Source organism: Egretta garzetta, unplaced genomic scaffold (genome assembly GCF_000687185.1).
Source record: "Egretta garzetta isolate BGI_Z169 unplaced genomic scaffold, ASM68718v1 scaffold179, whole genome shotgun sequence".
Classification (NCBI taxonomy): Eukaryota; Metazoa; Chordata; class Aves; order Pelecaniformes; family Ardeidae; genus Egretta; species Egretta garzetta.
The window spans coordinates 2,283,417-2,301,448 of record NW_009270001.1 but is presented as its reverse complement, the minus strand read 5'-3'; the positions used below and the strand labels follow the sequence as shown (position 1 = coordinate 2,301,448).

At 43.6% G+C, this 18,032-nt stretch overlaps 1 protein-coding gene across 1 annotated transcript in view; it reads right to left on the bottom strand.

Annotated features, from left to right (window-relative positions):
- The window catches only part of LOXHD1 (lipoxygenase homology domains 1), a 164,089-nt gene that overhangs the window by 68,153 nt on the left and 77,904 nt on the right, over positions 1 to 18,032 (bottom strand). The window contains exons 20-28 of the mRNA XM_035903101.1: positions 16,194 to 16,491; positions 15,503 to 15,657; positions 14,076 to 14,209; positions 13,016 to 13,164; positions 11,596 to 11,700; positions 10,748 to 10,876; positions 9,832 to 9,996; positions 4,613 to 4,794; positions 943 to 1,059 (exon numbers count right to left, since the gene is read on the bottom strand). Coding sequence (XP_035758994.1) covers positions 943 to 1,059; positions 4,613 to 4,794; positions 9,832 to 9,996; positions 10,748 to 10,876; positions 11,596 to 11,700; positions 13,016 to 13,164; positions 14,076 to 14,209; positions 15,503 to 15,657; positions 16,194 to 16,491 — 1,434 coding nt within the window. The remainder of the gene's footprint in view (positions 1 to 942; positions 1,060 to 4,612; positions 4,795 to 9,831; positions 9,997 to 10,747; positions 10,877 to 11,595; positions 11,701 to 13,015; positions 13,165 to 14,075; positions 14,210 to 15,502; positions 15,658 to 16,193; positions 16,492 to 18,032) is intronic.

Below are 18,032 nucleotides of genomic sequence, written 5' to 3'. Positions count from 1 at the left end.
TCTGAACTTCCCTGCAGCCAGCTTCATCCCTGCTCCTGGCCCCAGCCAGTGTCTGAAAGCAGGGCCAAGGAACAGTTTCTTATGTGGACAAGATCAAGATGACCAACCTGGCTGCACTGACTTAATCCTGTTGACATGAGCAACCAAAAGTCCTAGGTCCTAACCTGATGTTTATTACATGAGTGATTCAGGGACTTGCATTAACAGGCATTTTGCTTGTTTTAATTGTACTGGCTCCCTGCATCTTTTCTACCAGTATTAAGGGACTGATGAAATTTTTTCTTGTCCGTGTTTAGCAACAATACTTTTTATTTTAAAATGGTACACCCACTTCCCACTTCCTCCCCTGTGATTGTTCATAACAAAACTACACATAAAAATATGAAGCTTTGGCCCCTTATGTCTAAGTTAGCCTTGGGCACTCTGTGACAGTGGTGCAGTGCAGCACAGGGACATCTGCTCAGCCCTGGAATTCTTCAGCTGTGTTTGCACAGCCAGGGGTACAAACTCAGGAATCTTCTCTCTCAGTCCAGCAAGCAAGTCATGATAATTTTGTCTCCAAACTGACCCAGGAGATTGCTCCTTCACACAAAAGATAAAGTAGTGAAGACCTCCAAAAGGTTGAGGACCAATAGCACTGCTTCACTGCCATCCACTGCCAGTAGGAAATAACACTATTCTAGTCAAAAGGTATGACGAGAACAGAATTTTTAAAAAACAATGATTGCAGAGTCTTACAATCAACATTTGAAGAATAAAACATGGTAATACATGTTTGTTGTCTCCAGATCCTCAAGCTCTAGCAAGTTCATTAGTGTGCATTGTTCTTTAGGGAGACATTTCTCACTGTTAATCATGCTTTGTATACAGAAGATGTGCTTTGGGAAATGGAAGCGGCTGCTAATGGAAACATATTGCAGAGTGCTGGGGTTCACTGCCTACCTTTCCATTTGGCAGCAGTCTCCGAATAGCCACACGGTCCAAATGCCATCCTGAGTTCAGTCCTCCACCCTTGTGACCTATGCGAATCTTCTCGATAATGTCACCAACATCCTCCAGCTACAGAAAAAAAAAAGAAAAAAAAATGAGAAAGATTATGGTGTGAAAACAAGGTGACTTTTGAGACACTACTTTTTTAGCTTATTTCCTATTTTAAAGTCTGTATAAAGTCCCAAGGAGGCAAATATTAGCATTGATGCCAATTATGCCTTAACTTGCATTTTAGCGAAAGAGTTTCCCTGAACTTCTGTTCCAAAAATTGAGAGAATCTTGCTCTACACAAATTACTACTGTATGAGATAGGTTTGACTGTAGAGCAGCAATCCTGTGTCTCAGGCTTCTCTGTATGAGTGTGAATTAAGGTAATTTTTTTAGAAATTTCAATGCTGCTGCAGCTTAAATTGTTCTTTTTATATCCCTTTCCTTTTTAAGCAATTATGTGCACTCCTATAGCACTGGAAGAATAGCTTCAAGGTCAAAGTACAGTATTAACAGCCTGGCATTTTATATTATCTCCCTCCTGTTACACCACAGAATCCCAATGCCATTCTGAGCAAGTCAACAGGATCACTATCTTATGAACTGGCTACTGGTTTTTTTATGCCTCGTCCTATTACCTGAGTAATTTGTTACTACCTCATTACTTTTAAGTCACCTCCCTTCCAAAGGCTCAAACAGGAAAAATTATATTTGCTCCTAGGTAATAGCTTTTGATTATTTAAGTTCAAGTTTTTGTATAGCTGACCTTTGAAAAGACAAGACTGTCTGCAAACCTCCTTTGAACGTAGGAGAAACACACTGAGTTGTATTTCTGTCCATAGGGACTTGGAGTCTTTTTTTCTCAGAAACATGAGAAAACTGAACATGTTGATTTGCACCACCAGAGACTACTCCCTTCTTCTCTTCCAAGCTGACACAATTGCCCCATACTGAAGAAAAGACATCAGTAATTTTAAGGGGACTTGACTCAGCATGGCTGACGGCACTACTCAAGGAGTTCACATTCCAAACAAACCATATTTGAATTCACCCTGAAAAAAATGGATTTGACTTCACCAGCCCTGCCCTGATTTCAGACAGCATAAGCTTCAATTGCAAAATAGTTAAATGTTTCAAACTCTTTTCTAAAACTCATGCATGGACACAAGTATACACTAGAGGAAAACTATTTTCTTCTTCCTTTGTCCTGTCCAAATACTCAACTTTCAATGAGGCTTTTAATCAATACATTGCAATAAAGTGGCGCTTGGCCAGTAAAGATTAATGCTAAAGAAGAAGTGGTCTTTGTTCTGCCTCATGCATCTCCAACAAATCATCACTTGGGAGCACAGCTCAGACCAGTCTCTAATCTTTTTTTGCCTCTTTTGCAGAATACAAAATGGTAGGGCCAGTTAAAAACACTAAAACAAACAGGCAATTCTCAGTTTGTTTCCTGATATGCTCAAATTGTTTTTAAGGTCTGTTGAACTCCAAATTATGGCTCTACACAAGTAGACGAAAGAAGAATATGTTTTGCTTCGTCCCCATCTCCTGCAGCAAGAGGAACTGGTGAAGAGAGAATGAAGTTTGGGGACAGGTTAATATGATATTGTAAATCTGTGGATGTCGTGGTTTAACCCGGCTGGCAACTCAGCACCACGCAGCCGCTCGCTCACTCCCCCCCTCCCTCAGTGGGATGGGGGAGAGAATTGGAAAGAAAATAAAAGGTTAGAGCCGAGGGCTGAGATAAAGACAGTTTAATAAGAGAAAATAATAATAATAGTAATAATGAGAATGATAACAGAATATACAGAATATACAGAATATACAGAATATACAAAATGAATGATGCACAATGCAATTGCTCACCACCCACCGACCGATGCCCAGCCCGTCCCGAGCCGCAAGCAGTCCCCGAGCCGCGAGCAGTCTCCCCGCGACCAACCGACCGACCAAACTAACTAACCCCCCTGAGCATGACGTTCTATGGTATGGAATAGCCCTTTGGTCAGTTTGGGTTGGCTGTGCTAGCTGTGCTGTACTCCCAGCTTGTTATGCACCTGGCCAAGCAGGAGAAGCTCAAAAAGTCCTTGAGTAGTCTGAGCACTACTTGGCAACAGCTGAAAACATCAGTGTGTTATCAACATTCTTCTGGTACTAAATCCAAAACACAGCACTATGCTAGCTACTATGAAGAAAATTAGCTCTACCCCAGCCGAAACCAGGATAGTGGAATAAACTGCATTTTCAGTCACTTCATCTAAGAAAAGTACTGATGTTTCAGATTCTACCAAACCTAAAATAAATCTGATGGAATAAAGAAATAACAATAACACCCAGTTTAAGATTTATATCTAAGGATTAATGTAGCCTCTATTTTGAAACACTGTGTGGAAACGACACTGAAATAAGCCTTTTTCTTTGCATTTAAGGAATCACACTGGGGATTTATTTTATGATTCATGCCATATAACAACAATGTGGGCTGGAAGCATTTTAACTTGTAAAAAGTTTGGTTTAAGATTTGCCTCCAATTATTTTGCAAAAACAAACTAAACACAAAACACAGTGATGTTGCGTGGTCCTCTACAAACTCAGTGTTGGTGTTGCATCCAGGGAGGGAAGGTGAGGACATGAAGCAGTACCAAAAAGATAGGCCAGAGAAGGACGGCCTATATTTTTGCCTCTCACAAACTCTCAGCAATAACAATTATGAATTATGAATAGGAATTGCTGATCATTTACTGTAGATGTAAATGAGCTCACTAATTTATATGCACTGGTTTAGTATTTGTGTACAGTTGTGCAAACACTTCAGGAAATATTTGATAAGATCTTTCAAAAAGTTAGCCTTTGAGTACCTAAAAATGAGGTATTCAAAAAATCACGGTGTCTGCAGAAAAATAAAAATCTCTCTGTCCGAGGATACAGAGAAACAGAGAAAGATGCTGAGGTTGCCATAGAGTCAGAAAAAAGGAACAGGCCATCCACCCCAAAAGAAGTGCTATGTAAGTACTGAGCACCATAGACCAGATCCTTCAACATAATCTGCTGAAACAGGGACACGAAAGGATGCATAGGGACCTTAGGCAGCTGGTTTCAGCAATATGGCAAGCATTTGTTTCCCGTTGCCTTTCAAAGCATTGCAAACTGCAAGAGAAGGCAAATATGCAAGCAGGTAAGAGTGGTAAGGAGAGGTACACATATTAGATCGGGCAAGCACAGAGACTGATACCCTCTCTTTACCAAGTATGGTCTAGGAAACAGAAGATCTAAAGACCTTCCAAAGTGGATCTCAACTTAACCTCAAACAGCAAGCCTCTGTATCCATGTATTGGCACATCTCAGCTCCATGATAAAATTGCACCAGCCTTTACAAGGCTTAACATGGCATTAGGCCATAGGGACACTGCACATTGATACCTTTGAGTTGCTACTAACTGGAGGTCAGTCAGAAAGGATTTGACCCTGTACACAGCAGGTCTACTGCAGAACAGAGTTTTGAAACCACATTCTTTGAGTAAAAGAGCTCAATAGCTTTCCCTAAAAGAGGAAAAGTTCCCTCTTCTCTCCATTTTTTCTTCTTAATTCCATTAGGGTAACCTAAGGTGAGAGTGAGCATCTTTGATCTTACCTCCACAATGAACTGATTCACCGAGTTCCTTTCAAAATACATCCTTTGCTCCCTCTTGTTGAGGCACAGGGATTTCTGCTGAGTGCAGATCCCGTCACTTCCATAGAGAACGATGAAGACGTCTGCATCTGTGCCAGCTCCAAAGATGTCGCTGGTGTAGACTGTGATCTCGTAAGGAACAACTGATTTAGGAAATGTCAGAAAATTAAAACAAACCAACACAAGTTACAAGCAGTATACCAATGCTCCTAAGAACATTTTAATGAAACAAAATCTGGATTAGAAAACTCAACAGTTAAAGAGGACAGGGTAGGAATCACACACTTGTGGTCATTTAGTTATCAGGCTGGTCAGTACTATAAGAAACCAGAGGAATTTCCTTTAAGCATATAAGGCCAATTGGCCTTGGTGCATGGTCATTTACTGAGATGTTGGGGTTAATCACTTGATCAGAAAGCACTCAGTATATTTATACCTGACATCTAAAGCTATTGAAGCAGGGTATGCTTCAACAGCTCAAGTCTTACAGAAAAACATGAATTCACAAATTTTTGAGCAACTAGGCAGATGGATGATGTTAAGTCAACTGGAAGGCAGTATATAAATATTCAAGATTGATAAAAAAATATGCTATTATTTTCATTACTAAACAAGTGACAAAAATCAATCATAAGGAAAAGAAATAAACCCCTCTGCTGTCCACTCTGATCTAGTTTTCTCTTAGTATCACCTTCTCCTTAACACCAAGGCAAACAGGTTAAATTACCACCAGATCAATGGTGAATGCAGAACAGTAAGGATCAAGTCCCTAAATATTTCCTTATTCTCTTCTTTTGATTTCTCCAGAATGCCCCATGACCCCAAAATCTGATGCCTCCTTTTGTCCTTTTCTATCTTCACAACTTCTCAGTCCCGAGTCCTGCTGGAGCATGACTCAAGCTTGCTCAGGAATAAGACTGACTCAGGGATAAGACTGGGGCTCTGTTCCTGGCTCTGCTACAGATTTGCTGAATATCCTTAGCCAAGTCACTTCCCACCTCAGTTTCCGACTTGAGATGGTGTTTAGCTCACAGAGTGAGAGACCTACATTCAGATGTCTGCACGTCAAACAGGGGTGTGCATCTCCAGATGTAATCACTAAAGTCAGTGGAGTTTGGAGAAAGAGTTGGACAAGCTGGATGGTTGCATCCAGAGGGTAGTGGTCAATGGCTCGATGTCCGGATGGAGACCGGTGACGAGTGATGTCCCTTGGGGGTCCATACTGGGACCGATGCTGTTTAATGTTTTCATCAATGACTTAGACAGCGAGATCGAGTGCACCCTCAGCAAGTCTGCAGATGACACCAAGCTGAGTGCTGCGGTTGACACACCAGAAGGAAGGGATGTCATCCAGAGAGACCTGGACAGGCTGGAGAGGTGGGCCTGTGTGAACCTCATGAGGGTCAACAAGGCCAAGTGCAAGGTCCTGCATCTGGGTCAGGGTAACCCCCAGTATCAGTACAGGCTGGGGGAAGAAAGGATGGAGAGCAGCCCTGCCGAGAGGGACTTGGGGGTGCTTGGGGGCAAAAAGCTGGACATGAGCCGGCAATGTGCGCTGGCAGCCCAGAAGGCCAACCGTACTCTGGGCTGCATCAGGAGAAGCGTGGCCAGCAGGTCGAGGGAGGTGATTCTGCCCCTCTACTCTGCTCTGGTGAGACCTCACCTGGAGTACTGCGTCCAGCTCTGGAGCCCTCAGCACAAGAAGGACATGGAAGTGTTGGAGCGGGTCCAGAGGAGGGCCACAAAAATGATCCGAGGGCTGGAGCACCTCTCCTATGAGGACAGGCTGAGGGAGTTGGGCTTGTTCAGCCTGGAGAAGAGAAGGCTGCGGGGAGACCTGATTACGGCCTTTCAATACCTAAAGGGGGCCTATAGGAAAGATGGGGAAAATCTTTTTAGTAGGGCCAGCTGTGACAGGACAAGGGGTAATGGTTTTAAACTAAACCAGGGTAGGTTTAGACTAGATATAAGGAAGAAATTCTTTACAATGAGGGTGGTGAAACACTGGAACAGGTTGCCCAGAGAGGTGGTGGAAGCCCCATCCCTGGAAGCATTCAAGGCCAGGTTGGACAGGGCTCTGACCAACCTGATCTATTTAGCGGTGTTCCTGCTCCCTGCAGGGGGGTTGGACTAGATGACCTCTAGGGGTCCCTTCCCACCCAAAACATTCTATGATTCTAAGGAAATGCAGGCACCTTCCTCAGGGTCAGCTGCATTGTTCTCCAAATTCACTCTCTCTGAATGACTGAACGTCTATTGATGATAATGGGAAATCAGACACTTCATTGTCACGAGGACATGTAAATTCAGGTGTCCCATCTGGCAAACGGAATGCTGTCCCTATGTCTTTGAAATCCTTTCTGAAATCTGTAGATGAAAAATGGCCAGATAAGACTTGGGCACCACTGATTACCTGCAGGGACTTCTCCAGCTGCAAGCAGACACAGTCCCTGTGGTCCATGTCGCTACCCATAAGCACAGCCTTGACACCCAGTGCTATCACCAGGATCTGCTCCTGGCCATCCCTCTCCCATGCACCACCTACCCAGCTTCCACCGTTTCCCATGCCTCACTGCAGTCTTCTCAGCTGCTTGCCATCTGCACCCTCCTACGCTGCATCGACTTCAGTCATCTTTGCTATTTACACTACAGTACTTTGTGCTATATTTCAGATTCAGCATCTCCGTTAGGCGAAGGTTTCTGGCACCATATCTGGTAGTGTTGGAGTAACTCCGATTATGCATCAGAGACTAATCATTCATTAAAAACCCAGGCTTTCTCAATACAGCTCTCAGAAGAACAGAGATGAAGAACTTCTCTTCTACAGAGAGTCAGCCTGGAGGTACTGAATATTCTTTCTGCCCAGCTCAGTGAAATCTGCTCTGCTGTTCTGCAGGTAAACTGGAATAGTTTCTCCAATATGTAAGAGGGGAAAAAAAAAATCCTGGAGACCAAAAAATCACATGCTACACATTATGAATTAAAAATGATCTCTGCTAAAGTCCATGGCGCTTGCTCTCGTTGCTTGAATATTAACGTCAGCTTAGAACTGAATCAGCAAAGCGGCACCATAACAAGGTCACTCGCAGCACAACTTTCAGCTGTCAGACTCCCATTTCATTTACATGGCACTTTTAAAGTTGTAACCCCACAGGCATGATTTTAATTGGACTGCCCGTGACATGTTTTCATCATTTGTTCAGTGTGAAAAAATTCTGGCACAAGTCATCATAAAACAAATCAAACCGTGGCAAACTGAAACCCCCAGGTTAATAGTTAGGAAACCAGAATGCAGTAAATAGTACAGTGGGAATAGTTTAAATGGTAAAACAGCCTAAACTGACACTGAGTCTGGTGCAATATTTTTGCCAGAGAGGCCTGACTATTGTCAAAGTTTGAATGTGGACAGACGACAAAAATCAGGTTTACACAACCTATGTACTCAAACGCATGGTATGCCAGAAATTCTTACATCATTATAATACACATTAATAAAAGACATAGTCAACATCTGCATCGAAATATATATTGACTGGGATAAAATGGAAAAAACCTGATGAGACGCACATGCAAGGTCTCTGGGTTATCTTCACTCCTGTGAACTTATTCACTATATCTACCTACAAATTTATTTTTTCAAACATAAAGACTGTTATGTCTTCCCGTTGACTGACAAAAGTGAGGAAGGGAGCAAGGACTATCCATTCCTCTGCCCCAGAGAGCTTAGGTAAAAAAAGCAAGACATGAGAAATAAAAAAATACCTTGGTCAAAACATGGGGGAGGCACAAAGAGATGATGTTGGCAGATCCTCAAAGAAGAAAGATGATTTTAGCTTACAGACTGCAGGGTATGAGGATCTGGACATTGGAGTGTAGGTCAGCCAGTGTGAAAGAGACCTTTAACATAAACCACAGTGTTGACAGCAAAAAAGAAGGAGCCAAAGCAGCTGATAGTCTTCTGTGTTGTTATTCTCACAATTAATGAAGAAGGAAACTGAGGCAGAAAAAGAGAGATTGGGCAGCTCTAACTTTTGACGTCTAAATAAGGAACTACAGGAGGTAAGGCTTTTAATACCATCAATGCATACAGTGAGGGATGCAGTGAGGTAGGATACATCTTTGGTGTGAACAACTTAACACTTGTCCAGAGTGACCTAGGAAGCACCTGGGAGAGCATGGGGTGGAAGTCGGCTCTCAGGTTCCAGACCTCATCCCTCATCATTGTGGCATCCAACCTAACGAAGGGAAAAGGCAATTTTGACAGTCCCCTGAAGGTGGGCCAGGAAATATTTGTTGACGACTTGAAATGAGGCTGATCACGGAGGGGCAAGTCAAATACAGTCCCAGGGCTGTGAGTTCCCTGAACAGTCAAGGATGCACATGTAAAATTTTTGGGAAAGAGAGGGCTACAAGATAAGCAAAAAACCACTTCCAGTCATTTATTTCAAGAAAGCCATGTTATCTGATTCTCAGTGTTCTGGAGACAGGAAAAGAAGCTGCCTGAATAGAAGAGTTTGAGGTGCTACAGCAGGCTTGAAAATTATAAGCTTAGTACTCAGAAGGAGCTCCCAAAAGACACACGGTTTACCCCAAACATTAATTTAGAGGGGAGTGAAGTGAGGAGTAAGGAAAAATTGGACAACGCTAAAAGAGGCAGACTGCTGTTACACTTTCAGAAAAGCACCACACTGAAGAAACTCTGGGAGAGGGGAGAGGGTCTTTCAGCAAGAGAAGGGTGTCCATTGGCATTTGGCATGTGCATTTGACATTCCAAAGGCACTGTGGGAACCAAGGGTTGGAAGCAAGACCAAAGTGTCTGCTTTGACAATAGAAACAGCGATATTAGAATGGAACAAGATCAAAGGGAAACTGGAGACAAGGAAGACAACTTGGAATGGGCTGAAGACATGGAGATGAAAGGGCAAAAGGGAGCACAAAGGCAATCATACACAGCCACATGGTTTCTAATGACTCTCTGATTTGGGAAATACAGGAAATATTAGTCTAGAGCACCCAGAGGGACCTTATTGTAGTAATTGGAATAATTGGCATATGATATATTTATAACATTTTTCAAAGCAAATTCAAGGGAGAGGCCAAGCCTATAAAACCAGATGAGCTAGTGAGATTTTATCATCTGTAATGCTGGGTGTATCCTGGGGAAATGGCATTCTGCTCACATGGGATATATTCCGTTGTCTGCAGTTCTGCAGGGAAGATAATTCTCTCAATGGCTCCATCATCCTCCGATTTATCCAGCCAACGGCCACAAGGGAACTTGAGGCACTGTCCCAGTGATGGGGCATCAATTTCCACCCATTCCAGAAACCAGCCAGTTGAATTACCTGTGGTTGGAGAGATAATAGTGAACAACCCACAAAGCCTTTACAGACAACAGCAAATGAGTCATTGCATTGCAGACCTCTGATAAATAAAACTTCCTCTCTTTTTTCCAATGGAAAAATAGAATAGATACCATAAAGATCACTGTAAGCAATTCTCCAGGTTTGAGCTAATGTGCTCATACATTTCTGTATGCATCGGGTTAAAGATGTGCACATGGAAGTGCTAATTACTCTATTGCTTACATTAATTGGCCTTTGTAATAAGAGAGAGGCGTTATCAACAAACATGTCCCTTGGTGCCCCCCATAAAAGGAATCTGTGTGTCTTTCCGCTGCTTCCCTGGTCTTAAGAAGACATAGCTTGTCTCAGAAGCAGCTAGGACCTGATGATGAAAACAGCAAAAATACTGATAAAAGAAATGAGACACGTCTATAGGTCCCATGTGTAACAAGAAAAACTACCAGGTTTTGTGATATATGAGAAATCTCTCTACAGATGAGGCTGCAAACTAAAGAGCCTCCTACAGAGAGAGAGGTTGCAAAGGTACCTGCAGGTTGCCACCACTGTGCTTCTATTGCCACAGCCATGGGAATGGTATTAGCAGCAAAGATAGTCGCAGCAACAGCCAAAGTGACAGCAAGGATCTGTCACTAAAAGGTAAATTACATTTGGGGTCTTGGAGGAAGGTTATTTTATCCAGCAATGTGTCTAATGCACTAGAAATACTACATTACAAAGCAGATTATCTTACCTTTATTGTCATGGCCTATCTTGATTTTTTTCAGGTCTCCAATATCCACAGACTCCACTGTAAACTCATCTACCTTCCCACGCTCAAATTTGTTCTTGTTAATCTTTGAGGCCTTTAGACTGACTATCCCTGTTGTGGTGATGCAAAAGGACATTGTTCAGCATGTAAAACAAATCCTCTGGGAATGTCAACAGTGGAACAGAGAAAGTGGCTAAAACGTAAAAAAATGGCTTTTCATCTCAAGATCTGAGCTTTGTCCCTCCCTCCCTCTGAACCCAAATCTGTATCAACACCCAGAATATACATAATTCCTTTCCTGAGTGATCCTCTGGCAGTGCCACAGGGAGGATGCTGTGTTCACCACTAAAGAAATCGGTCCTACCCATCGGTTCCCTGCCACTCTCCCAGGCCTCCAAGTCACTGTAAACAGAGCTTGGCTGCTTCCAAGAGGATTTGCTCATCAGCTGATTAAATACTTCTGGGCCACTCAAAGAAGCAGAAGAGAGCTGAATTTCAGCAGCATGCTGATTCATTGCTGAGGAAAGCAAATCATTCATTGCATTCACTACTCGGTAATGTAGTCCCAGTCAACTGTCCTGTTTCTATGATTGAAATTAAAGCCTTTAGATCGGCAGCTGGTACAAATCAGCATCGCAAAGTTTGACAGTGATTTACAGCAGCTGGTGGCATGCTCCCAGCTATCGTGATGTATGCGGAGACAGCAAGAACACGAAGTTGTGTTAAAAAGGAGTGAGGAATGGCTATTGAGGAAACAAAAGGAAACCACAGCCTGTCTTTTCAGGTATCCAGCAGTGAGGTGCTATCTGTTCCATCACGTGAAGCCATACCTGTATCGTCTTTGCTTCCATAGAGAGTGATAAAGACGTTGGCATCTGTCCCAGCATTCTTCTTGTCGCCGGTTTTCACTTTCACAGTGTATGTTGTTGATTTAGCTGTCGGATAAAATATCTTAATTTAGGAGAGTAAAGTCTGAGGAGGAATTAACTCTACATTTCATTGCATATGTGTGTTCGGTTTGGGCTTTATTTTGACTGATTACAGACATGTTGTAATCTCTAATTCCTGTTGTACAATGTGGTAGCTCCTGGGGTGAGCTGGACTATCTGGTTGCAGTCTTCTACTGCTCCAGTCAGTCAGTATATTGTCTGCATATCTACAGACAATAAATGTGCTCAAGCCTTCCCATTTGCTTCCTGGGAATCCATAAGGCTCTTCAAATCTGCCTGTGCCTATAATGCTATTTCATTGAAAAAAAAACCCAAAACAACACAACACACACACCCCCTTTATTCTAATAGCACCAAATAATATACGTGCAAATAACACATAGCTGAAAGTATGTGCACGTTGTCATATACAGTTCATATTAATGAACACGCCCTTCACAATAACATCATTAGGGAGGTTTCTATCACACCATCACCTAGCAAGTGCAGTAAACCCATAAATACTGTGGGAAAGTCTAATACAGTCTTTGCTGCGCTGCAAAAACCTACTCAAGATTTCCAAACAGGCGCCTTTCTTCCATAGTTAGACACATGTTTCCAAGATGCTGCTCAGCCAGAAGGTCCTCCTGAACAACAGTTCCATCCAATTTGTGGAAATTCATTGTCTATCCAATTTGTGGAAATTATTCATGTATACGAAAGCATCTGAGGGGGGAGTTTAAGACCCTTCACTGACAGCAAAGCCAATGGAGGTGCTGGGCACTCAGCACCTTTCAGCATCAGACCCAGGAGTCTGTCATTGCTCTGTGGTTAGCGTGCAAAATTGTGTACAAGAGAGACAAAGTTATTTCAGAGGACAACAGACACAAGCAGCAAGATGGAAAGTGAGACAAATTTAGGTCCCCTCCCTTTCTCTGGTCATGTTTGCTCTCTGCTCGGTTTCACATTGAAATGTTTAACCATTCCAGTCCATGATGTGAAATGGCTGGGATTTATGCCTTAGCTATTATCAACAAATGTGTATTTCAGTTGAGAGATGATGACTGAACGTGTTGTCCATCTTCCTAGCTTTCTCACTTTGGGTCCAATCTTGTAAGATGATTAAACCACCTAAAAATGAGGAGTGTCCACTCCTCGCTGGCTGACGTGCAGTTCACACTTCATTCACACCTGAAACCTTCATGGTCAGGGCAGAATTACTCACAGCCCAGCGAATGCTAACTGCTAATGCCCTCAGCAGTGCTAATAACTTGGTTCCTTTTCAACCCCATACTGGAAGAAATACAAGGCTAACATAAACCTTTCTGTTCCAGGCCCAGCGTTGCAAGAGACTGGCCATCATTTTCCGAATCTTTCTTTACAAATGCTTCATCCACTGGGACCAGCTCCCTGACAATCTGACCGTCATCTTCCTCAACTGCTAACCACCGCTGGCATGGAAAATAATACCTACAAGAATGACAGCAGCACCCAGCACTTACACAGGACTTCACAGGCTTTAATAACATAAACAAGCACAGATCAGAGGCTACTTAAGAAAACAAGATTACTCAAAGCTGAACAATACATCTGTTTTCATCCTTGAGCTCTGGTATTGTTCGTCAGAACTAAATCCATAAACAGGTTAGTGAGCACTTACTGACAAGCGCTGTTTCTGAGCCGTCAGCCCCATATAATTGATTTCTTTTAGGCTTCACTCCCAGAAAAAGTTAAATAACTTGAGGGAATCTCCAATCTCCCAGGAATTTTACTTTTGTGAATAGTGGACCCACCTTGAGATCCTTATGAGCAGTCCCACCCACCAGAGCGTTGTGCACTTATAAGCATGTGACTTCAAACCTGTTCCAGCTCGAGGGCAAGCCTGTGTTTCAGGTTTCTAACAGCCTAGGCTTTGCTCATCCATCTGTCTGTGAAAATCATGGGAGTTTGCTTAGGTCAGGACTTGCTTTTGGCCCAGATCTTTGCATTAGGTTCAAAAGACAAGCAAAACGTGAGGTCAGGGACTTCCAGAGTGGCAGCATTGAAAGGAAACACATGAGTGCAGGGGCTGCAAGGGGATCTCTTCAGGAGGGCGAATCCCTCCCAGGAAGAACAGAGAAAGACTAAGGTTTCCTTCCAAACGCTGCTGGTTCCCAAACTGCAGAAATGCTGGGACAGCAAAACCCCATGCAGAGGTACCCCAGAATGTCCCCACGAGCACAACCACCACAAGGCTCCCAAGGGATGCCTGCTCCCTGTGAGCTGGTGAGGAACTGTGATGATGCCCTTCTGCACCCCCTCTGCCTTCCCACGGTTCTGCAGGCTCCTGAGAACACGCCCCCTTTTCTGACTGTATCAAAAGGGTGCAACAGGCTGCTCACGTGGTGCTCTCCTTCAGGTCAACAATCTCTACCCTCTCTAGGAACCAGCTTGGGCTAGCACCAGAGTTATCGTGCCGGATCCGCAGTTTCTTCAGCTCACCCAAGTCAATGGCTTTGATGGTGAACACATCCACCTGCACAGGAGGCAAGAGGTAAGTGACTGTGTTTCCCAGAAAGGGGGAAAAAGAGGCAGTAACTGGGACAGAGTCATTTTTTCCCCATTAAAACAAAAGTTGTTTCTAAGTCTCACTTGTATTCTTAGGGTAGATGTACTAAAATAACTGCAGAAATGTGAACTCTCCCATTACACTCATGCTTGGCTCCTACAAGGCAGTAACAGCTATGGAGCTGCACAACTCTTCTCTCCTTTCTTTACCTCATCCCCATTTCAGATTCCTCTAGGTTTAACTCATCCATCCCACAATCTCATCCCTTTCAGGCTTAGCTTTTTCCCCCAGATTGACTCTGGAACTGGACGCAAATGTACTGACTCCACGGAAACTCTCCTGTGCACCTCCATGTGCTTTATATCAAACTACAAAATTTTTTCCTTTTGTCACTTACTACAACCATGAGGTTCATTTATTAGCTGTATTAGTGTGACAGGATGCACCTTGTTATCGTAATACTTTAAACATCTTAACGTGATTAACTTGTTGGTAGACTTTGGGTTTCTACTCCCAAGAGCAGAGAGCGTTACATTTGCAGCTTGGAGCTCTTCCCATTGAATGAAGAACCATGTGCAGGTTGCAGTTTCACCGGTGCCAAGCTCATAAATCAAAACTAACAGCTTATTTAACAACCTTAGGCTCTTTTTTCTGATCTCAAGTTTTCCACAGCTGCTTAATGTTTCCATAATTTTTCATTATTCAAAATTATTCCTTGAACAATTCCTGGCTATAATAGTAGCTTGTTAATTGTTCATAAACATTTTTATGTCAAATATTCAACCTACAAGAGATGTTGTGTAATTGGATTAGATTATAATGTAATTATAGCACACCATGTGACATTGCTTTTATTCCCTGACTGGTGGAGTAGAACATTGAGATTCTAAATGCATTTGCAACCTGAATACTGACATACTTGAACTGCCTCACACATGCTCTCCAATATTAATTTAAAGTTTGTGGTTATCAAGTATTCCGGGCAGGAAACATTATTACCAGAATGCTTACAGGAAGCGGGTGCAAAAGGTGTCTCCAATGTAGAATTGGTGTTCGTCTTATTATTCAAATTAATTTCCCCTGGAAAATGTTTTGAGGCATTTTACTTTAAATACTATATTTAAGATATAAAACACATCTGAGCTTCAAGCTGAAAGAAGAAGCCAAGCCTTGCAAAGAAGATGCTGTAATGAATGGCCAGCATAACTGAGAGCTCTGCCAGCCTTCTGCTCGCTTGAGTGAGTTGAGTTTGTGCATTACCTGGCCCTTTTCAAACTTGTTGAGGTTATTTGACCTTTTCAGCTGGCGCTCACCCGTGTCTCCTCTTCCTATGCCATAGATGCTCAAGAAGACATTAGCATCCGTCCCAGCCCCCCACACATTTCCAGTGAGAACATGGACTTCGTAGGTATTCTCTGCAAGTAAAATTGCAAAGGGAGATCAGGAAGAGCCCAGAAATAGCCATATTTCATCAGATCTGTGTCTCACCATGAAAGCAGGTAGCACAAAAATGCCGTCACAGTCAGATTTAAGAAGGGGTTTGCCTGGAGTTTGTTAAAATTTTTGCATGTGTCTTAGAACATGAGGGGCTCCATCTTTCTCCAGCCCTTGTCATTAACCAAATAAGTAGTTAAATCTTGCTAAACTCCTAGCCAGAGTGGTAACCAGTGGGACACATTCCCCAGACAAGCCTTAGAGAATCCCATAGCATTTACAATCCTTTAGAATACTCCCATCTCAGGCTGTCTCCTCCATCCTCTGGCTGAGTTTAACCACTGTCCTCTTCCTCCCCAGGGCTGATCAACCAACTCACAGTGTAACCTACACTGCAGGCCTGAGGCAATGGGATGTCTGGGGGGACATAAATGGTCCTGCAAAGCACCACAGTGTGGTTATCGTCCTTCATTCAGCTGCTGTATCCACACACACGCATATTCCCTCTGATACTTACCCTCCAGGGCAGATTCTCCATCAGGCACCAGCTCCACCACAAGCTCTTTATCTCCTTCGTCTTTAGCCAGCCAGCGGTGTGCCACAAATGTATAGACATCCATTACTTCTTCCACCTTGGTTTCCTCTTCTTCCTCCTCCTCAGGCTTCTTCTTTTTCTTCTTCTTTTTATCAGACTCCTTCATCTTCGTGGCAAGCCGCTTCAGTGTGACACTTTCTAGGAACCAGCCATCCCCAATGCCTTTCCCATCATGGCCTATCCGAATCTTATAAATCTTGCCAACATCTGCAGCCTCTCTCTGCCACCAAGGGAAAGTCAGCACCCAGGGGGTTAAAAACATCTTAACTTCACAAAGTGCATTCTTAAAAATGAGGAGCATTGCATCCATCACCCAAAACCATCTAAGCAAGGATAAGAACAATTTTTTATGCAAGTTTACCTTTACTTTTTCGTTCCTGTTTTATTATTTCATAATTCACATCACAAAATCTCATCTGAACAGCCTGAGCTGAAGACATTCAGAATAACCATGGCGAGGATAGGAGCTGAATGCATATTTGCTAAGCTCCCTACTTCTCCATTGCTCTCCTCACCAGTAATGTTGTCATTAAATGTGAATATGCCAAAATACCATACTAGTTTATCAGATTCTCAGTGCCTGAGTGGTTTTTTTAAATGAAGAGGACTACAAGGATGTCGTGAGGTAATGCAGGAAGAAAATTAGAAGGGCCAAAGCCCACCTAGAACTTTATCTGGCTACTTCCATAAAAGACAATAAATTTTTTTTTCTATAAATATATCAGCAACAAAAGGAGGGCTAAGGAGAAACTCCATCCTTTATAGGATGTGGGGGCAAACATAGTGACAAAGGGTGAGAAAAAGGCTGAGGTACTTAGTGCCACCTTTACCTCAGTCTTTAACAGTAAGACCAGTTGTTCTCTGGGTACCTAGTCCCCTGAGCTGGAAGATAGGGACAGGGAGCAGAATAAAGCCCCCATAATCCAAGGGGCAATGGTTAGCACCCTGCCACAGCACTCAGAAACACACACAAGTCTTTGTGGCTGGATGGGATCCACCCAAGGGTACTGAGGGAGGTGGTGGAAGTGATCACCAAGCCACTCTCCAGCATTTATCAGCAGTCCTGGTTAACAGGGGAGGTCCCAGATGACTGGAGGCTGCCAATGTGACGCTCATCTACAAGAAGGGCTGGAAAGAGGATCCAGGGAACTACAGGCCTGTGAGCATGACCTCTGTGCCAGGGAAGGTTACGGAACAGATCACACTGAGCGCCATTATGTGGCACATGCTGGATAACCAGGCAGCATGGGTTTCTGAAAGGCAGGTCCTGCTTGACCAACCTGATCTCCTTCTATGACAAGACGACTCTCTCAGCGGGTAAGGGAAAGGCTCTGGATGTTGCCTACCTGGACTTTAATAAAGCCTGTGACACCATTTCCCACAGCATTTTCCTGGAGAAACTGGCTGCTCATAGCTTGGATGAGCACACACTTTGCTGGGTAAAACACTGGCTGGATGGCAGGGCCCAAAGAGTTGTGGTGAATGGAGTTAAATCCAGCTGGTGGCCGGTCACAAGTGGAGTCCCCCAGGGCTCAGTTCTGGGCCCAGTTCTGTTTAACATCGTTATCCATGACCTGGATGAGGGGATGGAGGGCACCCTCAGTCACTTTGCAGATGACACCAAACTGAGGGGGAGTGTGGATCTGCTGGGGGGGAGGAGGGCTCTGCAGAGGGACCTGGCCAGGCTGGAGCCATGGGCCCAGCCCAATTGGGTGAGGGTCAACAAGGCCAAGGGCCGGGTCCTGCCCTGGGGTCACCACA